The sequence below is a fragment of the Varanus komodoensis genome, unplaced genomic scaffold (genome assembly GCF_004798865.1).
Source record: "Varanus komodoensis strain SLA01 unplaced genomic scaffold, ASM479886v1 scaffold16, whole genome shotgun sequence".
NCBI lineage: Eukaryota > Metazoa > Chordata > Lepidosauria > Squamata > Varanidae > Varanus > Varanus komodoensis.
Genome location: NW_025335468.1, coordinates 25,294,908 through 25,315,702, shown reverse-complemented (window position 1 = coordinate 25,315,702; position 20,795 = coordinate 25,294,908). Strand labels below are relative to the sequence as shown.

Sequence of the window (20,795 nt, the reverse complement as noted above, 5' to 3'; positions counted from 1 at the left end):
TCAGCTGATGTGTGGTAGAAGCACACAGAAATTCATTGTAGGGGGTATAGTCAGCAGAAATGGGCAGAGCCAGGGGAAGGGGTGGGAAGCCCAAATGGCCAATCCTTGGGCCTGAGGATCTTCATCCTTGTCATGTACAGTCAGGTTCAGAATCCTTTGTTGTGCATTTATATCCTCCATCTGCAAATCTTTCTCATTCCTGCTGAGGCTACATTGTTGGTGTTGTTAGTCACAAAGTTGTGTCCAACCCATCGCGACCCCATGGACATCATTCCTCCAGGCCTTCCTGTCCTCCACTATCCCCCAGAACCCCCCTTAGGCTCATGCCGACTGCTTCTGTGACTCCATCTAGTCACCTCATCCTCTGCCGTCCCCTTCTTCTTTTGTCATCTATTGTTCCCAGCATTAGGCTCTTCTCCAGTGAGTCCTTCATTCTCATTAGGTGGCCAAAGTATTTGAGTTTCATCTTCAGTATCTGGCCTTCTAAAGAGCAGTCAGGGTTGATCTCCTCTAGGACTGACCGGTTTGATCACCTTGCAGTCCAAGGGACTCGCAGGAGTCTCCTCCAGCACCACAGTTCAAAGGCCTCAATCCTTTGGCGTTTAGCCTTCCTTATGGTCCAACTTTCACAGCCATACATTGCAACTGGGAAATGTTCTTTTTTTCTGATTGAAATTTGGGAGAGACTGAGGGAACTGGGCATGTTCAGCCTTGAGAAGAGAAGACTGAGGAGGCACATGATATCCCTCTATATGTACTCAAAGGCTGTCACAGAAAGGAAGGTCAAGATTTCTTCTTGTTGATACCAGAGTGTAGGACACAGAATAATTAACTCAGCCTATGTTGCCACAACCTAGATTCAGGCTAGATATCAGGAAAAGTTTCTTCACTGAAATTGCAATAGGGCATTGGAACCAGTTGCCTAAAGAGGTTGTGGGCTCTTCCACACTAGAGACATTCAAAAACTGGTAAGTCATCTGAGTGGGTTGGTGTAAATTGGTGGCTTGCAACAGGAGGGGGTTGGACCCGATGGCCTTCATGGCCCCGTCCAAATCTACTATTCTATGATTCTATGAGAATTCACAATGGGATGGCCCAAATTCGTGGGGTAGATAACAGCAAGGGGGAACCAGTCCGTGTGAGGAAGATATTGTAGACAGCGTCTTCTAGCCCAATGTAACATGTATTTTAACTTCTTCTGCTACCCTGAAATGGAGACTACATTGACTTTTAAAAGTCCCATGCTTACAGACTGGGCTGCTACCACATGCTTCAAGCTAGTCTTGCAGCTTCTTACAAAGTGTGATAACCAATAACAACATGTAAATTTAAACCACAGCAAGAATAAAAATAATACAATTTAAGTATTCCCACACCCACATAATCTCAGAAATATTTTGCAGTTATTATTTCTGAATGTGTTCAGAACAGTGAGCTGGCCAGCTGCCAGGAGGAAACAGTTCCATAAATGTGGTGTCTCCATCTCAGGATGCCATTTTGATGTTCAGACTTGAAGACATTTTCTTGGCTGATTAAACAGACTGCAGTGGACCATTGAGAATCTTCCGGAAATCAAGTTCTTCTGGATTCTTTACAACTGCAAAGAAAGTGGTTAACTGCACCAAACAAAGGGATTGTCAGAAAATGCAAAAGAAACAAAAGAGGGAAAAGGGATTCTTTACTGGAGGTGTAATTCACAGAGTGAACATGGTCACACAGTAAACAAGAGTCCTTGACTTATTTTCCTCCTAGGCTTAGATTTCTGGCAGTAGAATTTAAGGGAACTTTATTTTTGAAGGGTTATTGATTGATAATGTGCCTTATTAAAACCTGACTCCCTGTTAAAATAGTCATCTGTGCTTAGGCTAGTCACTGGAAGGAAATAATCCTTATTCACAATAGGAATAATCCTTATTCACAATACACCAATTCACAACAGTGAAGAGTGTGCATTGTTATTGGATTATTACTATTATGGTTGCAGCTCTTACTTCTACTATTGTAGCTACCATCTTCTTTGGATATTTAGAGCATTCTGATACACACAAAAAGAACTGCATGACTTTAAAGGATTGTCTGACTTTATTGTAAAAATACATACTATGCATTTAAGTTAATTTATACCCTATATAGAGTTGGTGTGTGGTTGAATTAGGGATGAGGGGCAATGCATGACAAATTACATTCCTTGGGGGAAATGTAGGCTAAACATGGATAAAAGGTAATAATATAAAGTTTGAAAAAGGCAGATGAAAATCACAATAATGGGGGAGATTCAAAGTTGATCTTCCACAAATGGGAGAATCCTCCTGTTGGGAGATGAAGCAGGAATCCTGCAAAGTCTCATACTGGACAAAGGGAACAGGGTAGTGATTTCTGCCAATTCCTCCTCCTCAATCCTTTCTCACCACCACCTTCTACACATTTCCAGAGGGTCCCCCAACTCTCTTGAGCAGATTGGAAAGCATAGAGGACAGTAGAGGAACAGGGAAAATGTGGAAATGACTCCCCCCCCCTCCTGTGAATGGATCACCCACATCATGAAGCTCCACTTAGTGCATCCCTGGCTGTAAGCCATCTTGTTAAGCTTACTTGGTTGGATGCACAGATCTTATGAGTAGGTGTCTGCTCATTGGACACTCCCATTGGTGAATGGTGGGGAAGCAATTTTTGTCAGTTCTTCCTTCCCCCTAGAATCTTCTGAAATGCTGCTCAAGAGCCTTGGGAGACCTACCAAAATACTATGGCAGGGTTGCTGAGGGGGCTGCAGGAAGAAAAGGGTAGTCTGCAAAAGTTGCCTTCTCCTGTTCCTTCAGTGGCAACCCCCACTGCCTCTTGGTCTCTTCCTCAAACCGAGGGCATTTCTCTGTTTATGGAAGGACAATTCTGGATTCATCCCCCTGTTATCATACCCATTATTATCATGTCCATTGCTGTTTTAAACCAGTTCTTACATACCTATTTTCCCTAATTTTATTAGCAGCCAACAAATTCAAGACTAATCTTATTTCTTTGACAGCAAAGTCCAGTAGATGGACTCTTTACCTTCACTCTCCCATCTCTCTGTTGCTTGGATTCCCTGTTCAGAGTCTGAGCTTTTCTCTCCCTTTACAATATCATGGGGCCCAGTGTCCTTTTTACCCCTTCTTGGAGTTCATTTGTTTGATCATCAGCAGCAGATGTATAAGGGGCACTGTCAGGAACAAGGGTATGGTAGTCATTGAGACAATGTCAGCCCCAGAGCCACCCCATCTTTGCAAATGACATGAAGCTTTTCAGAGCACACCAGCCTGTAGTGGTAAAGTCTTTTTCCTAACACTATTAGGGCTCTAGAATGATTTTGTCATGATGTGATACCCTCTGCACCATCTTTTGTCTCAGAGGGGGATAAAGCTTTTTTTTTTTTGCCACTGAACAGGTTTATTTTCCTGTTTTGATCAGTGTTGATTGGGAAGCTGAAGCTGCAAATACAGGAAGCACTTTTTGCACATGGAAATGGGCCAAAAGGAAGTGAATTGCAGGGATGTTTCCATTTGCATGTTTATGTGTTAGGAAGAAAAGAACTATAGCTATAATTTTGGAAATTAATCACCCAATGTTAGCTTTCACCTAGTAAAATAACGACACCTTGAGTTAATTCATCTTATTACTTTCAGCATTACAAAGATCTCATGAGTTCATGTTCGGTATGCAGCCATTGGAATGTTAACACTTCATTCAGAACAGGTGTTCTCAAAACAAACTTGATTTTATACAAATGGAGTAATAGCTCTCCTGTTTTGGCCATCCAGAATTCATTTTGCTTACAAGGATGAAACTCATATTCTGGAACTTTACAATGTTGAAAGAGTTCTTGTTAGTAAGTACAATTTACCCAAAGATAATTCTGTAAGGGTTGTATGTAGGACAATGTCCTTTGGACACCGGAAAACATACTACCATTGGATCAAGTTCTGTGCTCTTCTGCATCTATCACATATTTCCCAGATAAGGAAGAGCTTTACTTATAAATGGGGCCAATTTCTCTACAACGTGATTATGAAATCAAGCCTATGACTCACTAGATTGAATGTGGAATCAGTCATACTTAGAGTAGACCTACTGAAGCCAATAGGAGATAAGTTAGTCATTCCTAAACAAAGTCCCACTGATTTGAGTGGGTCTACTTTATGCCTGCTTATGTCTGGATCTAGCCCATTGTTTTTTGCTTTGTTTTAGAAATGCACACTTTTGCAAGTCATAAAGAATTTATGAAACAGACTGTGATTGCAGTATTACTATGATGCAATATTAATAGTGTTCCTAACCACAGTTTATGCCAACTGCATTGCTCCTGCCTCTGAACCAGCAAAGCATGACGTTTCATTTAGGGGCAGGGAATGAACTGGGTGCCTGTACATTTCTTAGTCTAATTGAAGATAGCAGTTTTGGCTTATGAACTCTGATCATGGCTCAGGACCAACATATCTTACCAAAGTCTCCTCCCAGGATGAACCTCCCCATACCCTACAGTTGTCATCAGAGGCCTTCCAACAGGAAGACTGAGAGGGTGTCTATGTAGGAGAAGGCCTTTGAGTGGTCCCCACCCCCATAACCTTTTCCTTATGGAACACACACACCAGTGAAGTCCATGTGGCAGTATTTTCATCCTTGGAGCACCAAGTTAATTTTCCTGTTCCCCCAGGCATGTATAGTTAGCTTTTAACAGGTCTTGTAAATTTATAGTTTACTGTCTTAAATTGTTTTATATATAAATAGGCTTTATAGTACATTTTATTTGGTATTTTAAAGACTTTGATCTTTGGTAAACCATCCACAGAATTTTGGCTACAGGACAGGATGGGAATGTTATATCCACACGTGCGCGCATGCGCGCGCGCACACACACACACACCATCATCCAAATGCTTTTATGCTGGCAGATGCTGGCAGTACAAGCAAAATGGGAAAACTGAGCAGAAATGGATGCATGGAAGAGTCAAATTTGGTTCAGAATCCTATGTGCATTCAGCTACTTATCCAGTCATCAATGATGGCATAACATCAGATCTAGCAAAGAAAGCCAAATGTGGTGGGATAAGTTAAAGCATTCCCGTGGAAAATTACTGCCTGCATCTACTTCTTCTGCATTTCCACAGTCACGATGAAAAAAGAAGGTTCTAGGTAATTCTGTTGCAGCTCATCACTGAACACTACTGGGTACATAAAGCTCCAGCCAAGGAATGCAGAGCACACTTACTGATGTGTGCTCAGTAAGTGTACTACATCACTCTGTCTCCACGTCTAGAGAACTAGGAGCACTTAAGTTTGGGATTTCATGATAGAAATGTTGGCACTGGGACACTTACAAAGGGAAAACTTTGCACCACGGAAGTGTTCAAGAAGAGAAGAGAAGCACAGATGAAAACCTGTCTTCTCAGAATGTTTACAGGTACTTTCAGGACTCCAAACACCCACCAGGAGCTCCACTGCTGAACTCCAAGAACAAAGCGACCCACACATAGTAAGTCTTCTCTCATAAGCGAGAAGAAGAGATAGATCTGTAGTGCCCTCAAATACCTGTGTCCATAGAATATCTCCCTTTGCTCCCTGTAATTGGAAGGCCCCTTCAACAACCCTCTTATTCAAGAAGTGGCAACAGTGATCTCCACACAGAATGTGTGAGATAAGTACAGTTTGCAAGAAGGAAGAGTCTTGTTGGCCACAAACACACAAAAGAAAATTAGTCCCAACTATGGAATAGGGACTATGGCCAGGGCGGCTTATTTTATACTGGTATTTTTGTATTTTTAACTTAATGTTTATATTTTTTAATTGAATATTATAATTCTTTTTTAACTTATTGTTGTAAGCCGCCCTGAGGCTTCGGCGAATGGGGCGGCATAAAAATGTTTTAATAAATAAATAAATAAAATAAAACATAGACAATAGGATCCAAAGACAGAGAAGAATGCTTTGGTGATAGTACACTTCCTTTCTTCCTCACAAAATATTCCCTAAAGTGGATCCAGTCCCAAGAACTGGGACTCAATTTCAGGAGCTACCTATTATATATCACGACCTGCATGTGTTTCTTGTCTCTCCACAGGCAACCAAGCAGCCTTTTAATGCTCTTGGATGCTTACCACTCTCCAGTGCATATGGACCAAACGTGAGGCCGAGAGCAACAATAGGGATCAATGGGAAGGCACCTGGTCTTTCATTGGGTTGTTACCTTTTTGTTCTGGTTTGATCCTGTGGTTTCCAGAGGGCATTACAGACAGCAGTGCAACAGACGCTGTGCTGCCCAGCAGTGACCTACAGTGATGGGGACAACAGCTCTTCTCAGTCCGGTTGTCTCTCACACCACCTTCAAAGGCCCAGGGATCTGAGAGCAACATAGCCTCCCCCACCATTTCTCTGTGTTATTAGAACCCACTGTAAATCAATGCTATTCAGTAAACAACACTGATTGCTTCAGGTGTGTCATTGTTCCTGTGATGGGAAGCAGACTGGGAACCACAACTACCCCTTTCTGCTTACCTCGTGGTTTCCATGATGGGGCACACACACCTGGACGCTGAGGGATCTTCCTCACAACATGCCACCAGGACTATGGCTGTACAACTTAACCACAGCTTTGCCCCTAGAAGCATAGAAAGAAGGTCATAACTGTTCCCCATCTTCTTGGGTCCCCTCAGTTTTGATTGGTGTCTAAACCAGCAGTTGGCTGAATAAAGTGGAGCTTGGAAGGAGGGCTGGATAACTAGAATGCCAAGACACTAATCAGCACATATTGGCAATTATGTGTGGCGTACAGGTTAAAGTGTTGGACTAGGACTTGGGAGAATCAGGTTCATGTCCTCACTTGACCCTGAAGCACATTGAGTGAATTTAGGCCTCTCATAGATTTACAGCTTCACCTGCCTCACTGAGCTGTTGTTGTGGGGATAAAATAGAGGGGAGGAAGACCATGGAAGCCACCTTGGGTTTCTTAGAAGAAAGGGAAAAGGTGGGATATAAATGTAATAGCAGCAGCAGGAGCAGCAGCAACAATAAACTGAGTGAAGACAAACATGGCTAGATGGGATAAAGGAAACATGATACATGAAAAGCATCTGAAATTACAGGTCCATAGGACCACCTCTCTTTTAAATGTTTTTATAAGAAGAAAATTACAAAATACTTATCACAAACTATGTGTATTAGAAAGTATAAATGGTAAGGGAGAGCATACTGTGCTGTTTATGTAAAATATTGTACCATCTTTAAAAAATAGCAATTTCTTATCTTCCACTTTTCATTTATAACCATTGTTTCTATCATAGAATCATAGAATAGTAGATTTGGATGGGGCCACGAAGGCCATTGGGTCCAACCCCTTCCTGTTGCAGGACACTAAGCTACACCATCCCACTCAGATGGCCATCCAGTTTCCTTTTGAATGTCTCTAGTGTGCAGTTGGTGTGGGCTTAGGTGGACTCCAGGGGATGGTGGAGGACAGGAAGGCCTGGAGGAATGTTGTCCATGGGGTCGCGATGGGTCGGACATGACTTCGCGACAACAACAACAACAACAAAGTGTGGGGGAGCCTACCACCTCTCTAGGAAGCTGGTTCCACTGCCGTATTGCTCTGACAGTGAGGAAGCTTTTCCTGGTATCTAGCCTGAATCTGGGTTGTTGCAACTTGACTTGATTATTCCGTGTCCTACATTCTGGCATTAGCAAGAAGAGATCTTGACCTTCCTCTTTGTGTCAGCCTTTGAGGTACTTATAGAGAGAGATCATGTGGCTCCTTAGTCTTCTCTTCTCACGGCTGAGCATGTCCAGTTCTCTCCATATATCCTCATAGGGCAGTGTCTCCAAACTCAGGAACATTTTTGCAGCCCTCCTCTGAACCCTTTCTAATCTTCTGCATCTTAAATCTTGGTGCCCAGAAGTGGACACAGTATTCTAAATGAAGTCTGAATAGCGAGGAGTATAGGGGAACTACTGCTTCTCATGACTGGGAAGTAATACTTCTATCAATGCATGCCCTTTTGGCGGCTGCATTGCATTGCATCATACTTAGCCTGTTGTCCCTCTAGCAATCAAGAGAAGGGGGCTTGCTTTTTGGAAGTTGACCTGTATTTCCCTTCATAGTGAAATCAAACTCATGTCTCTTGCTTCCTATTGCATTGCTCTATGATTTCAATTTTGATTGCAACAACTGCCAGAGATCTTTGATATTATTATTATTAATAATAATAATAATAATAATAATAATAATAATAATAATAATAGATGTTCAGTTGTGAGGAGCACATCTTTCCAGATTTGATTGACTCACCAGCTTATGAATATTCCTGACAAAGGTGGGCCTTTGTCAAATTAATCCATGCCTCATTACATCCCAGGTTAGACTACCATACCATGCTCTATGTGCAGCTGCCCTTGAAAAATATCTGACAATGGTAATGGATGCAAAACACAGCAGCCAAGATGCTGCTGGGAGAAGGACATTTTGACCATGCTAAGCCTCTTTTAGTTTGCACTAGCTGCCAGGTTGGTTTCAGGCTTGATTCAAGTGTTCCTGTTGACTTTTAAAGCCCCACATGGTCTGGGACCTGGGTATGTTAAAGGCTCCTTATGCTTTGGGGTTAAGCAGGAACTACAGGGCCTTCTCTGTGGTTGCATCACCTTGTTAACACTGTGCTAACTGCAAGGCACTGAACAAAAAACTTGGAACTTGAAGAAGGCACTTGGTTAAAAGTTTTAATAGTCCTTAAAAGTGTCTATTTAGCTCATATGATTAATCTGCTTTTTTCTTGCTAATTTATCATTGCTTTTTTTTTTTTTTTGCTTGGGCTTTAAAGACTGTTTTAAAATTTCTTGTCTTTATTCATTGCCTTCCAGGCAATTTTATTTCATGCTAAGCTCTTGAAATGAGTAACATTTTTTTTAAAATGTCCTCTCCCACTGAGTAATTGGGCCACTAGCAGTCCTGTTTCCACCCAACTCGCCTCTTGGACTGGCATATCTTCCCTGCAAATGCATGCTTCCTCCTACCTGGTTCACCTGTTCTGATTCCTAACCTAGCTGGCGTCATGGCCAGCACAGCTGGGTTAGGTGGCCCCTGGCTTATACAGCCAACACTGCCCCATTTCCTGATGCTTGGAGGGGAGGTGGGTGCTGCCCCACTCTGCCCCTCTGTCTCCGCAGGCAGCTGCAAAAGCCAGTCCTCTGCTGACTGGCTAACCTTCCCCACATGGTCAAGCATCAGGTTTTTGGCAGGATACCACATTCTGCCAAGCTCCTGTATAGCCTGAAGTGTGGGATCTTGTCTTATATCGGACACTAAGCAGAGTTGGGCCTGGCTGAAATCAGGGTGATTGACTTCAATGCAGTGTCACTGCCTGAAGAGCTTTGGCTATGGGTGGTATAGAGATATAATAATAACCTTTTTGCAGTTGAGGCAATGTCTTAAGTCACCTAGGAAGAGCATTTGTGATAAGGATGGGTGAAATCTCTGCCTGGCTCCTTAGTTTATAAGAACATGGCTACACAAACAGAACTGAATAAAAATAGAGGTGTTTCTGGGCTCCCGCACTTCATTAAGACATTTAAAAAGTCTTGCTTGGTGTCCATTCTGTGAGCTTAATTGCAGTGGCATTTGGGAGGAGGGCTCCAGGGAATGAAAGGCTTACTGCTCCTTTCCCCAATTGCATCAATGCACATTTGCAAGGGAAGTGAGCACTGGAGAGTCACGATGCCTGTAATATTAGACACATCAAGATCCCCTCTGAATCAGAGGCACATGAGAATGCCATGCCTGCTTGTTGGCTGAGAGGTGTAGCTACTAGCTTGGCCTCCTGCTGAAGGCAAAACCCAGGACATTCAATACAGTCCCAGAGAGCAGCAAGTGTTTCTTTGTTTTCCACACGGATCAGCCGGTGAGCTAGAAGCCATGTGGAAAGGTTCTGATCTGCCACCCTCCCAGAGTGTCTTTTCAGATCAGCTTTCCCACAGAGGGGCCTAATGGAACACCAGGCAAATTCCCTTCGCCATATGGCTTGAGGGTCTTCCATTTTTCTGTCACAGGTGATGAAGTCATTTTCACAACTTAACAATGCACCAAGGGATGGGGGAGGAGCGGGTTGGCAGATAGATTTGACAGACGTGGGCCTCAGATGTGAAGCAAAAATTAATAATGTATTCAGCCCTTTATTAGATTAGAGATGGTGTCAGAGAATCGGCTTATCCATATTAATCCTTCATTAAAGGTTTAAAATAGGATTTAGTCAGAGAAACACACACAGATGCCTCCACCCACATCATGCAGAAAATTATATATATATATATATATATATATATATATATATATATATAGTTTTTAAAATGAATGGAAATAGCATGTTTCATCACAGGCTAAATATGGGAAGGAAAATAGCTAATTCAATGCATCTGCAAGCATCAGTGAAGTATACAGCACAATTTAACAGACTCCACCCAGACGAAAATGTTATACAAACCTGGTGTTCATAAACAAGAAGTGAAATTTAAAAGTACAGTTAAAAGTTCTTAAAGAATCAGGGCCCTTTGTTTTATTTACATTTTATTTAGTCACTGATTTTTGTGCCACCCTCCTCATAGAAACATAGCAGTTTTTTCCCTATTTAACAGTTAACAAAGCATTGCTTAATACAGCAACATGAATCAGCCAAAATAAGAGACAGCAGCAGTTTTTGAACAATAAAACATGGTCTGCCCCTCAAAGCAAAAACCTGCCAGAATAGAAAAACCTTCTGGCTACAACTGGCAAGTTTTAACAAGGGAAGGGGACAGTCGTGCTGCTCTGGGCAAGGTGTTCCACCATCTGGGTGGACCCAGAAGTCCCATGAGTGCAGCTGGCAGAAGTGGCCAAAGGCATTTCTTTGTCTTTTCCCCCAATTTTTCCTTTCCTTTGCATTTACTCACAGCTCCTGCATGTACGAAGGTACAATGAGGGTTGAGGTTCTCCCTGGACAGCGTAAGAGGTGGCACTGGAAGCTGCAGAGGGAAATGCAGATCACATTTGTCTCTCCCACCTACGGATGTTTAAGAAATATCTTTCATTCAAATCATTCTGTCTGTTTTACACAGGTTACCGGGTGTCTTTCTGTCATCTGCTTATTGATGACATTGAAAAGATTATTATTATTATTATTTTAGTGATGTACAAGAATTTTGTCTCACTTGCACAAATGCACACTTGTGCTCATGCAGATGAGTACAAGTGTGCAATTGTACAAATCCCCACAAAGTTAAAACAAGCAAGAGTAGAAGGAATCCATGCCACTCAGAAAAATCCAGTCCACTGTGGAGGCTGCAGATGGAAACCTAGAAATCCAGACTCATTTGACTCTGTAGCAGTTCTCTCCAACATCCCTACTTCCATCAACACGTTCCTGCCGGATCAAAAGACCTCCCATGTGTACAAGAAGCCCTAACAAAACCTACAAATTATGGGCAAATGGGCAGAACTGAACCTGATCAAAGGATTCAGATTGGATCACACTTTATTTATTTATTTATTTATTTATTTATTTATTTATTCAATTTATACCCTGCCTTTTTCCTACAAAGGGCTCAAGGCAGCTTGCATCATTCTCCTCCTCCATCTTATCCCCACAACAACAACCCTGTGAGGTAGGTTGGGCTGAGAGTCTGTGACTGGCCCAAAGTCACCCAGTTGGCTCCATGGCTGAGTGGGGACTCGAACCCAGATCATCTGAGTTCCAGTCCCAAGCTCTTAACCACTACACCACACACTTGTAATGGTGGAAACTTGAAACTCCTGACATGCAAGACCTCATCTTTCTTTTTTCTCCCTTTAAAATATTTATAAACCCCCTTTCCATACAACGTATCAAAGCACTGCTCAGCAGTGTTAAAACCATGAGCAGAGCAATTCCTAACAAAGGCAACTATGCAGTGAGGAGTAAAATAGTCTAAAATCGGGGGGGGGGGATCATATAAAACTGCAGAAAGTGAGAAATAATGCATTAAAGCGGCAACTGTGTGCATCTGCACACATGCAGGATTTTTATTTATTTATTTAGAAAATTTCTATGCCGCCCCATTCGCCGAAGCCTCGGGGCGGCTCACAACATAAATAACTTCAATTAAAATAATATAAATTAACATTTTTGCCAGAAGTATTTTTCTTTACATTCCATCATCATGGGAAAAAGGGGTGAACTCATTGTGGCGAGTTGGAAATTCCATTTTTACATAACCAATAGGCCAATTTAAGATGTGGTTTACTTGGGATAAGGGAATCAGGTTCTTAAAGTAGAATTTGGTGAAGCAATTGCTCCATCTGCTGACAGATAATCACACGATGCTTTTAATCTTCTTAATGATATTGTTTTATCTCAGATGTGTTTTAAATGTTACAGATATGCACATTTTCCTGGAGGTTAACTCCACTGAATGTCATAGGACTAACTTCTACATGATCATTAATAGGATCGTGGCACTACTTTGAAAGAGAACAATATAGGCATTTGTTTAAGAGTGATGTTGCAGTTTTAGGCATGGTTAAGCAGAGTCCACCATGAAAGCAGAATGTCTCCAAATGTAAATGAATCTGTGCACTTTGCTTTCTCCATGCCTGAATTCTTTTAAATCATTTTTCTTCCCTGTTCATGGAGATACTTATGGATTTTAGCTCATTCTTATCAAAATATGAATGGGAAAATTCTCAACCATCTGCCCCACCCCAGTCCAACAGAAACAGCAATTCCAGGCTGGAGAAGACTATGCTGTGCCTGCCACCCAGAGCTGTTAAAGATGATCTTGTCAGGAGAAAAAAACAGTGGCAATTCTAATTCAACTCCACAAGGAGTGAATGCACAGGGTGTATAGTCAAAGCTATGGTTTTCCCAGTTGCAGTGTATGGCTGTGAAAGCTGGACCATAAGGAAGGCTGAGCGCAGAAGAACTGATGCCTTCGAATTGTGGTGCTGGCGGAGACTCCTGTGAGTTTCTTGGACCGCAAGGTGATCAAACCGGTCAGTCCTAGAGGAGATCAACCCTGACTGCTCTTTAGAAGGCCAGATGCTGAAGATGAAACTCAAATACTTTGGCCACCTAATGAGAAGGAAGGACTCCCTGGAGAAGAGTCTAATGCTGGGAGCAATAGATGGCAAAAGAAGAAGGGGACCGCAGAGAATGAGGTGGCTAGATGGAGTCACCGAAGCAGTTGGTGTGAGCTTAAGTGGACTCCAGGGGATGATGGAGGACAGGAAGGCCTGGAGGAATGTTGTCCATGGGGTCGCGATGGGTCTGACACAACTTCGCGACTAACAACAGCAGCAATCCAAGCTTTAAAGAGCAAAGCATTCAAAGCCTTGCTCCTGGATGGATGGATGGATGGATGGATTTGTCAGTTTTCAAACTGTTTTACAGGAATACCTTTTCTTGTTCTCAGCTTTTCATGTTCTCAGCTGCAAAATTGCTCTTCCTCACCTCACCCTGTCACTGCCATGGAAAGAACTACTGCTCCTCTGAGCTTTGAGTAGGTTTCAGAGCAGTCCAGGAGACATGGAGATGGGCAAAGGGACCAGCAGCACCAAGAGGAAAGCATCATACTTGGATAACCAAAACTGGCCATTTCATTGCTTTGCAGGGAGATGCCCACAGTCCTCCCAGTTCTTCCACTCTGCATAGGATGCCTACAATCCTCCCACTGAATCTGCACTGAATGCCTACTGAATGCCTACAATCCTCCCACTGAATCTGCACTGAATTATAGGAATCTGCACAGACCACAGCTGGAATGTCACAGTTTTTCCATCCTTTTTATGAAGTTTTCAAATGTTGCTCAGTTAGTATCAGGTAGAACAAATCCTTACCCTCCCCTCTGTAAAAAGCCAAGCCCACTTCCTGGCCACAAATCCAGGCAATCCAGGCCAGTGTATCAGTACAAATGTTGAAGAAGAGGTGCCAGAGGAAATGATGCTGTCTTGAAGGCTAAGCCTTCACATAGCTAAGGTCAAGCTCTAGTATCTGGAGCTGTTTTATTTTAGCCTCATGTAGTTGGGTAGTGCATTTGCCTTTACATTGATGTGAGCTATACATATATCACTGCGAGAACTTGACTGAAACTGTAGTACATTACAGAACAATGGTTCAAAAATAATAAAAAAGGTGAATGATATACCAGGCTGTGCCATCAAAGGACAGAGAAGAACAGAAAATGATCAAATGCTTCTTCAGTGAAACACTTCCATTTCTGGTCTCCTTAAGTCAGACAGAAATGACACCAGGAACTGAAAGATCCAGAGAAGGATGCTGAGAATCAAGCAGTGCCATTCAGTAATAGAAAGAACAACACCTCTTTCTTCTCAGTGGGTGATGAGCCTTGGGTTGCATGATGATTCTCCAAAATGAGAAGTGCTTTCGGGAGAGCCCTTGGCAAGACATCCTCAATGGGGCCCTTTCCTTAATGGGCCTGCCTTGTCACCAGCTGATGGCACCAGCTCCAAATTCTCTTGCTCATCCTTGCTAGCACCATTTCCAGAGAGAAATTCAGTGATCAAGCAGGCTGTGGCAGAGGTGTCTCCACCATCACACAGTCACCACTGGGGGAGGGAGGGAGGGAGGGCAAGCGAGCAAGGAGAATACAATGGTGAAAAGAAGAAGCAGATCCAAGGGGCTTTTGTCAGTGGGCCCCTTCTAGGTTTTGGCTCCTTGGTGGGTGCCCAGCTATAGCAACTCATGATGTTTTTTTCTGAGCTCAGAAAATGTGAAACTATTCTTCATTGTGGACTGACCACTGTTTAACATAATGCTTTACAAGCTGTGTTTTGGGGATCCATGGAATTTCTTAGCTGTTTGTTAGTGATCTCCCAAAAAGAAGGCCAGAAATGATGGAAAATCAAAACATTCTCAAAATAACAATCATGAATTGTCTGTCACATTCAGCTAGCAGCAAATGTTGAGCTTGCTCTAGGCTGTGCAGTTGGAGATGAAGCCCAAATGGCTAGACTTGTCCCATGTTCAAATGGATTGTGTTCCCTAAAATGTCTTGTCCAGCTGTCTAACTTCCTCAGCAGATAAGTCAAAGTGGAACAATTCCTTTGGGACAAAAAGTTTTAAAAACTACAAGTTTAAGCATGAGAAGGTCTTCTAAATTATACATGGATTGATATACTCATCAAAGATAAATGAACATTGATCTATGTCAAGACTTCTAATGGTAGACCTGTTTAGGATTGTACTTCTGAGTAGACCTATACCATATAGGATTACTTTGTAAATGTGCAGGAGTGAATGGATTAAAAATAAATGCTGGGAAAAGAGCCCCTCATGCTTTTGCTATAGTTCATCATCCAGGAAATACAAGCTATATGTTAAAATAAACACTGAATTCAGGCCAGGATAGCTAATCCAGGGAGGAAAAATTACAGGAAACCTGCAAGGAAAAGCTGTCAAACATAGGTATATGCACTCTGTCATACTCTCAGGCTCGCTCGCTCGCTCTCTTCTCGCTCTCTTTCATTCTCTCTCTCTCCCCTCCCCTCCTCTCTCCAGAGTCACGAGAGAGAAAGAGAGAGAGATTGTTTATATAGAACAAGATTTGATAGGATGTATTAATAGCAAGAGTGAAGTGGAGGCCCATCTCAGTAGAGCATCCTCCATGGACCAAGTGACCTTTTCCTGTACAGCTGCCTTAAGCCATTTGTCTGTCTTTTCAAACAAAATCAATCCTATTTTCTGCTTAAGAATTACTCTCTCCATGCATGTGCAAACAGATGCATGGAAAGCATGAACTGGAAATATACTCTGTGAATTGTAATATGCCTGTATTTCCAGACTTATTCTTAAAGAAATGAAAACAAACCACATTTTTATTTCAAGGTAACAGTGGCTTTGTTGTTGCTGATGTTGATTACTCTTCAACTAATGTTTCCTGTTGGAGGTAGCATATTTTCCTTATTTCATTTATCTCTAACAGCAGGTGGCCAAAGTAGATGAAACTGTTCAAGGTCATATAGGAAGTTCATGGTAGGAAATTGGTTTTAGACACACGTCTTTCTGTTTCAAAGCCAACTTTGTTGATAGGGATTCCTTTGAGGTGAATTTTGATGTTACTTTTCCTCCATCCACTTCTTTAAGTGTGTGTTCACACATGTCTTTTCATTATACAATGACTACAACTTTAATTAACTACTTGCATATATGAATCTGATATCAGAGGTCAAGCCCAGAAGATAATACTTTTATCTTACCTCCATCACTGCAAACATAATCTGCTTTACTTGAGACAATTCTCATATTCAGCTGCAAATTCTCAAATGATGAGTGAATCATGATGATATATTGAGTGTTTAAATACAGTGGTGGTATGTGGTATTTTTATGACTGTTGAATAGCCAACCTTTGTTAAGCTGATTACTTTATAATAGTCCAGGATGGTTGACTGATGTTTCATCAGTGGATTTTAATGGTTAACAGATTGTTTCCTGAATAAGCAATCTGCAGAGGTTGAGCACTAAGATGGGAGATATGCAGGTGTCTGTAAGTATGTGACTATGTAAGAAAATAAGTTTAGCACTTTGAATTATGAGGAAGCTGTGAGCAGGCAGAAGACAAACATGTTGGGTTTTAGAGAAGCTGTCCATCAATAACTATGTAAATGTAACTAGATGGCCAGTGTTGAAAGACTTGTAATGAGGGTGACTGAGCACAAGACTCCATTTGCAATCTTATTTTGTGGCGCTAATGACAGTGATGGGGTAAAGAAATCTTAATTCTCCACCACTTATTCAGTGTCATTGAATGGAATTCAGTTCAGGCGGTTAAAGGTCTCTCAGAATTAGGCAGTAGAACACAACAAATTGAATCCAATGTGGGCAATTTGCTAGGGAAAGCCTCTCTTTTTTGTGCCAATGTGGATGCTATCGTTTTGACATGGTCTGAGATGGACAAGGCTAGGATAGCTTAGGTTTTGTTTTGCGCAACATGCATATGAGGACACAAGTTGCTCTTTAGATTCTTGTCCACCCTGTCTTGGGCTGGGTACCTGGACCGTTGACATTGTAAATGTCTTCTTGAGTGATGGTGAGGTCCCCATGGCTTGATCGCATAGCTCCAGATAACTACCACCCTGTCTGAAATATGCAGTTTTCAGGCACAGAATGTTCAGGCATGTGGTGCCCTCACAGCTCCAAATGGTATTGGCAGATACTGATTATTTTGACTCATTCCAAACAAGTGTCAGACCTGGTTAACGAACAGAAACAGCTTTAGATGCCCTGGCTGATAACTTATATTGGAGGATGAATTAAGAAGTAAAACTCTATTTGTTCTTTTGGACCTCTCAGCAACTCTTAATATCAGCAACCAGGGTATTCTTCTGGATCATTTACCTTGATCGAGCTTTGGTGGTATAGCTTTAAAATGGTTCTTATCATTCCTGGAGGAGCAATCTCAGAAAGGGAGGCTTCATCTCCAGCCCAATACTATTAATTTGTGGGGTGCTACAAGGTTCTGTCTTGTCCCTCATGCTTTTTAATATCTCTGTGAGGCTACTGGAGGAAGTCATCTGGACGTTGGGTTGAAATGTCATCAATATGGGGATGATACTCAGCTCTGCCTCATGTTTCCATCTACATATCTCAGGGAGGCTGTCACACTCATGAGCCAGTGTCTGGAGGCAGTTTTGGAATGAATGAGAAGGTCCAGCCAAGACGGAGTACTATGACCTAGGAAGGCAGCTACCCTGGATGGTGGTTTATCACTGACCTTAGATGAGGCTGCACTCCTGAAAGACCAAGTACATAGTCTTGGAGTCCACCTGGCTTCTGCACTGGCTGGGGGAGCCCTGGTGGCTGTGTTGTCCAGAAGTATATTTTACCACCTTAAGTGGAAATGTCAGCAGTAGTCATATTTGGAAGCAATGGAGCCTGCCATGCTTATCCACATACAAGTCATTTCCATACTGGACTATTATAATGCACTGTACATGGGGATGCCTTTGAAAATGGTGTAAAAACTTCAGTTGGTACAGAATATAGCCACCAACCATTGGTTAGTATGGGACAATCCATTTAGATAACAACTATATTGTGCCAACCATGCTTGTTATGAATGTGTCTCTAAGCCCAGTTGAAAGTGCTGTTTCTGACCTTTAAAGCCTTAAATGGTTTAGGACCAAATAACTTGAAGGACCACCTTCACCAGTATCAGCCTGTCAACACTGAGATCAGTAAGAGAAAGCCTTCTTATCTCCCTGCCCATGAGACCACTTAGGTGGGCATCCCCACAAGAAAGGCCTTTTTCGCACTGGCCCCACACCTCTGGAATAAGTAGCCATTGGGAATTCTGCTAGGTATCCTCAATGCAGGCTTTTAAGAGGGCACTAAAAGCTTGCTACTTTCCCCTAGCATTCCCCTAACTTTTGTTATCAGACTGGATTGAGCTACAATTGGCTGTCTTATTTTATGCTGGTGTTTAATGTTTCTTAGAATGTTTGCTGCTATTGCTGTTTTTAGTGCCACGTCAATTTTTATTATGCTTCTTTGCTATATGCTGCCCAGAGGTGCTGTGGCACAACCAGGTGGCATATAAATGTTTTAAATAAATAATAAATGCTGGCTTAGAAAGGCTCCTGCCCTGAAAGACAGCCAACATATTTTAAATACATCCACTACTCTATTTCAGAAGTCTACATGCTTCCAATAAGCTGTGCTTGAATATTTGTAAGTCTGCAATCTTAAATACACTTACTAATGGAGTAAGTCACGCTGAATATGGCAAAGCTCTTCTGAGTAGACATGTAACTAAAAGTATGATCACAAAGATACCATGGCAGTGCACTCTAATCCAAAGGAAACCCAGTACTGTCCCAGTTTCCCCTGAACCCTCTGGCAAATATGGATCAAGCAACATCTTTTCTAGGGAAGATACTTGTTTCCATATAGAGATGGACCTAGCCCATGCAGAAGGATTTTAAAATAACTTTCTGGTGCCCTCTAGACTTTTTGGACTACAGTGTCCATAATCCCTGATCATTCAATATGCCAGCAGGGACCCTGAAATCATGTTGCCTCCTCCCCTTGAAATAGGCCTCATGGCATGCTAAAATTCTTGCATCGTCTAAGCAGTGCCTTAACCATTTGCCTTTTGCCTTTTGCCTTTTACAGGGTCTTTGGCGCAGCTATCCTCTTGACGTCCACACTCAATATGCTAATACCATCCGCAGCTCGAGTGCATTATGGATGTGTCATCTTTGTTAGAATCTTGCAAGGGCTTGTTGAGGTATGTAAAAGGAATGCAGACTCTTCAAAAGGACCACCTTGAATGGAGGAAGTGTTACTCCTCATTATTCCTTTGATTTCACATATTTTATCTGTTCCAACATTTACTTTGCAGAGCATGCTGGGGCAAATGAACCCCATGGTTGCACATGAAGACACAGGTGGAAATCAATTCTGAAACTGTGAAAGGGCTGGTTGGGAAATAAGATGATACCAGTGTAGGTGGTGAAGAAAGGTTCATCACCTTGTATGTCTCTTCCCTAGGCGACGTACAAGGAAAAAGGCAATAAGGCTGGGAGAGGCACCTTGCAGCCTTCCAGAGGTTTTGGCTTGCACTTCTGAGAGCCAGTGCAGTGTCGTGGTTAAAAGTGCCAGACTAGGGCTCAGGAGATCTGGGTTCTAGTCTCCACTTAGCCATGGAAATCACTGCATGACTTTGGGCCAGTCACATGGGAATTCCCATCATGCCTGAAGGTATTTTTTTTCCTACAATGAGTGGCCAACTGAAGGAAAAAAGGCCTGACAATCTGTGAAATAGAGATGAGGGAGATGTAGGAAAATCTGTATCCCTTAGATTAGATTAGATTAGATTAGATTAGATTAGATTAGATTAGATTAGATTGATGAGAACCTAGTATAACTACCATGCTGAAGCTAAGCTTATGTGAGTCTGAATTTAGGCAGTATCTAGATGGAAAATGAAACCCATATATATATTACCTTGAGATCCATGATCGAAAGCACAATATAAATGAAATGAAACCACACAATCATCTCAAGGGGAAAGGGAGGTCTTCCTCTCTATGCAATCATCAGGAAGAGGGATTGGATCATGATCTGCATGCCAGATGGTGGGCTGCCTCTGATCCACACCTCCTTCTCTTCTTGGCCTCTCTCTGTCTCTAGACGACCAGTGGAGGAGAGAGCTGCTGTGGCTTCTGTTGGCTGGAAGGAGCCTTCACCAGCACCATTAATGCCCCAATTCCTGTTCAAAGCTAGCAACTGCATGCTGCCTTTGTTACTGGGGCTACTGCCTGATACAGAGATGAAGGAGAACTTCAGTTTGCATTTTAATATGAACTTGCTGAGTATTACACTTTTGAACCACTATGCAAAGCAAAATTAGGATCCCAAATTATCCTTCAACATTTGCCATTCCTCAGTCTAAAAATGGTATATAAAGATATGTATGTTAAGGAAAATAAATATTAAAAGGTATTATAGGAGGAAAATTGCATGAACAATGTATTTTAGGCAAAATACAAATAAAACACATGTATTAGGAGCAACATGAATAAAATGCTTATGAATTTTCATAAAATCCTAAATCCTCAAAGTTGGATGAACCTAACTTACACATCGAGAAATTCTGAAAGGTCAAAATACACCAAATATACCAAGCAAAACAATGAGAATCCAGGGAAAACTAAACTGACACATTCATCTATCCCTACCAGCCAACAACAGTTGGAATGCTTTTTAAAGTTTGGGAGGAATGAGACCCCAAAGGTAGGGAGGCTGTGCCATCTCC

The 20,795-nt window shown here is 42.1% G+C and overlaps 1 protein-coding gene across 1 annotated transcript in view; it reads left to right on the top strand.

Moving 5' to 3' along the window:
* The window catches only part of SLC17A6 (solute carrier family 17 member 6), a 55,836-nt gene that overhangs the window by 18,641 nt on the left and 16,400 nt on the right, over window positions 1–20,795 (top strand). Inside the window, exon 4 of the mRNA XM_044425859.1 lies at window positions 19,151–19,265. Coding sequence (XP_044281794.1) covers window positions 19,151–19,265 — 115 coding nt within the window. The remainder of the gene's footprint in view (window positions 1–19,150; window positions 19,266–20,795) is intronic.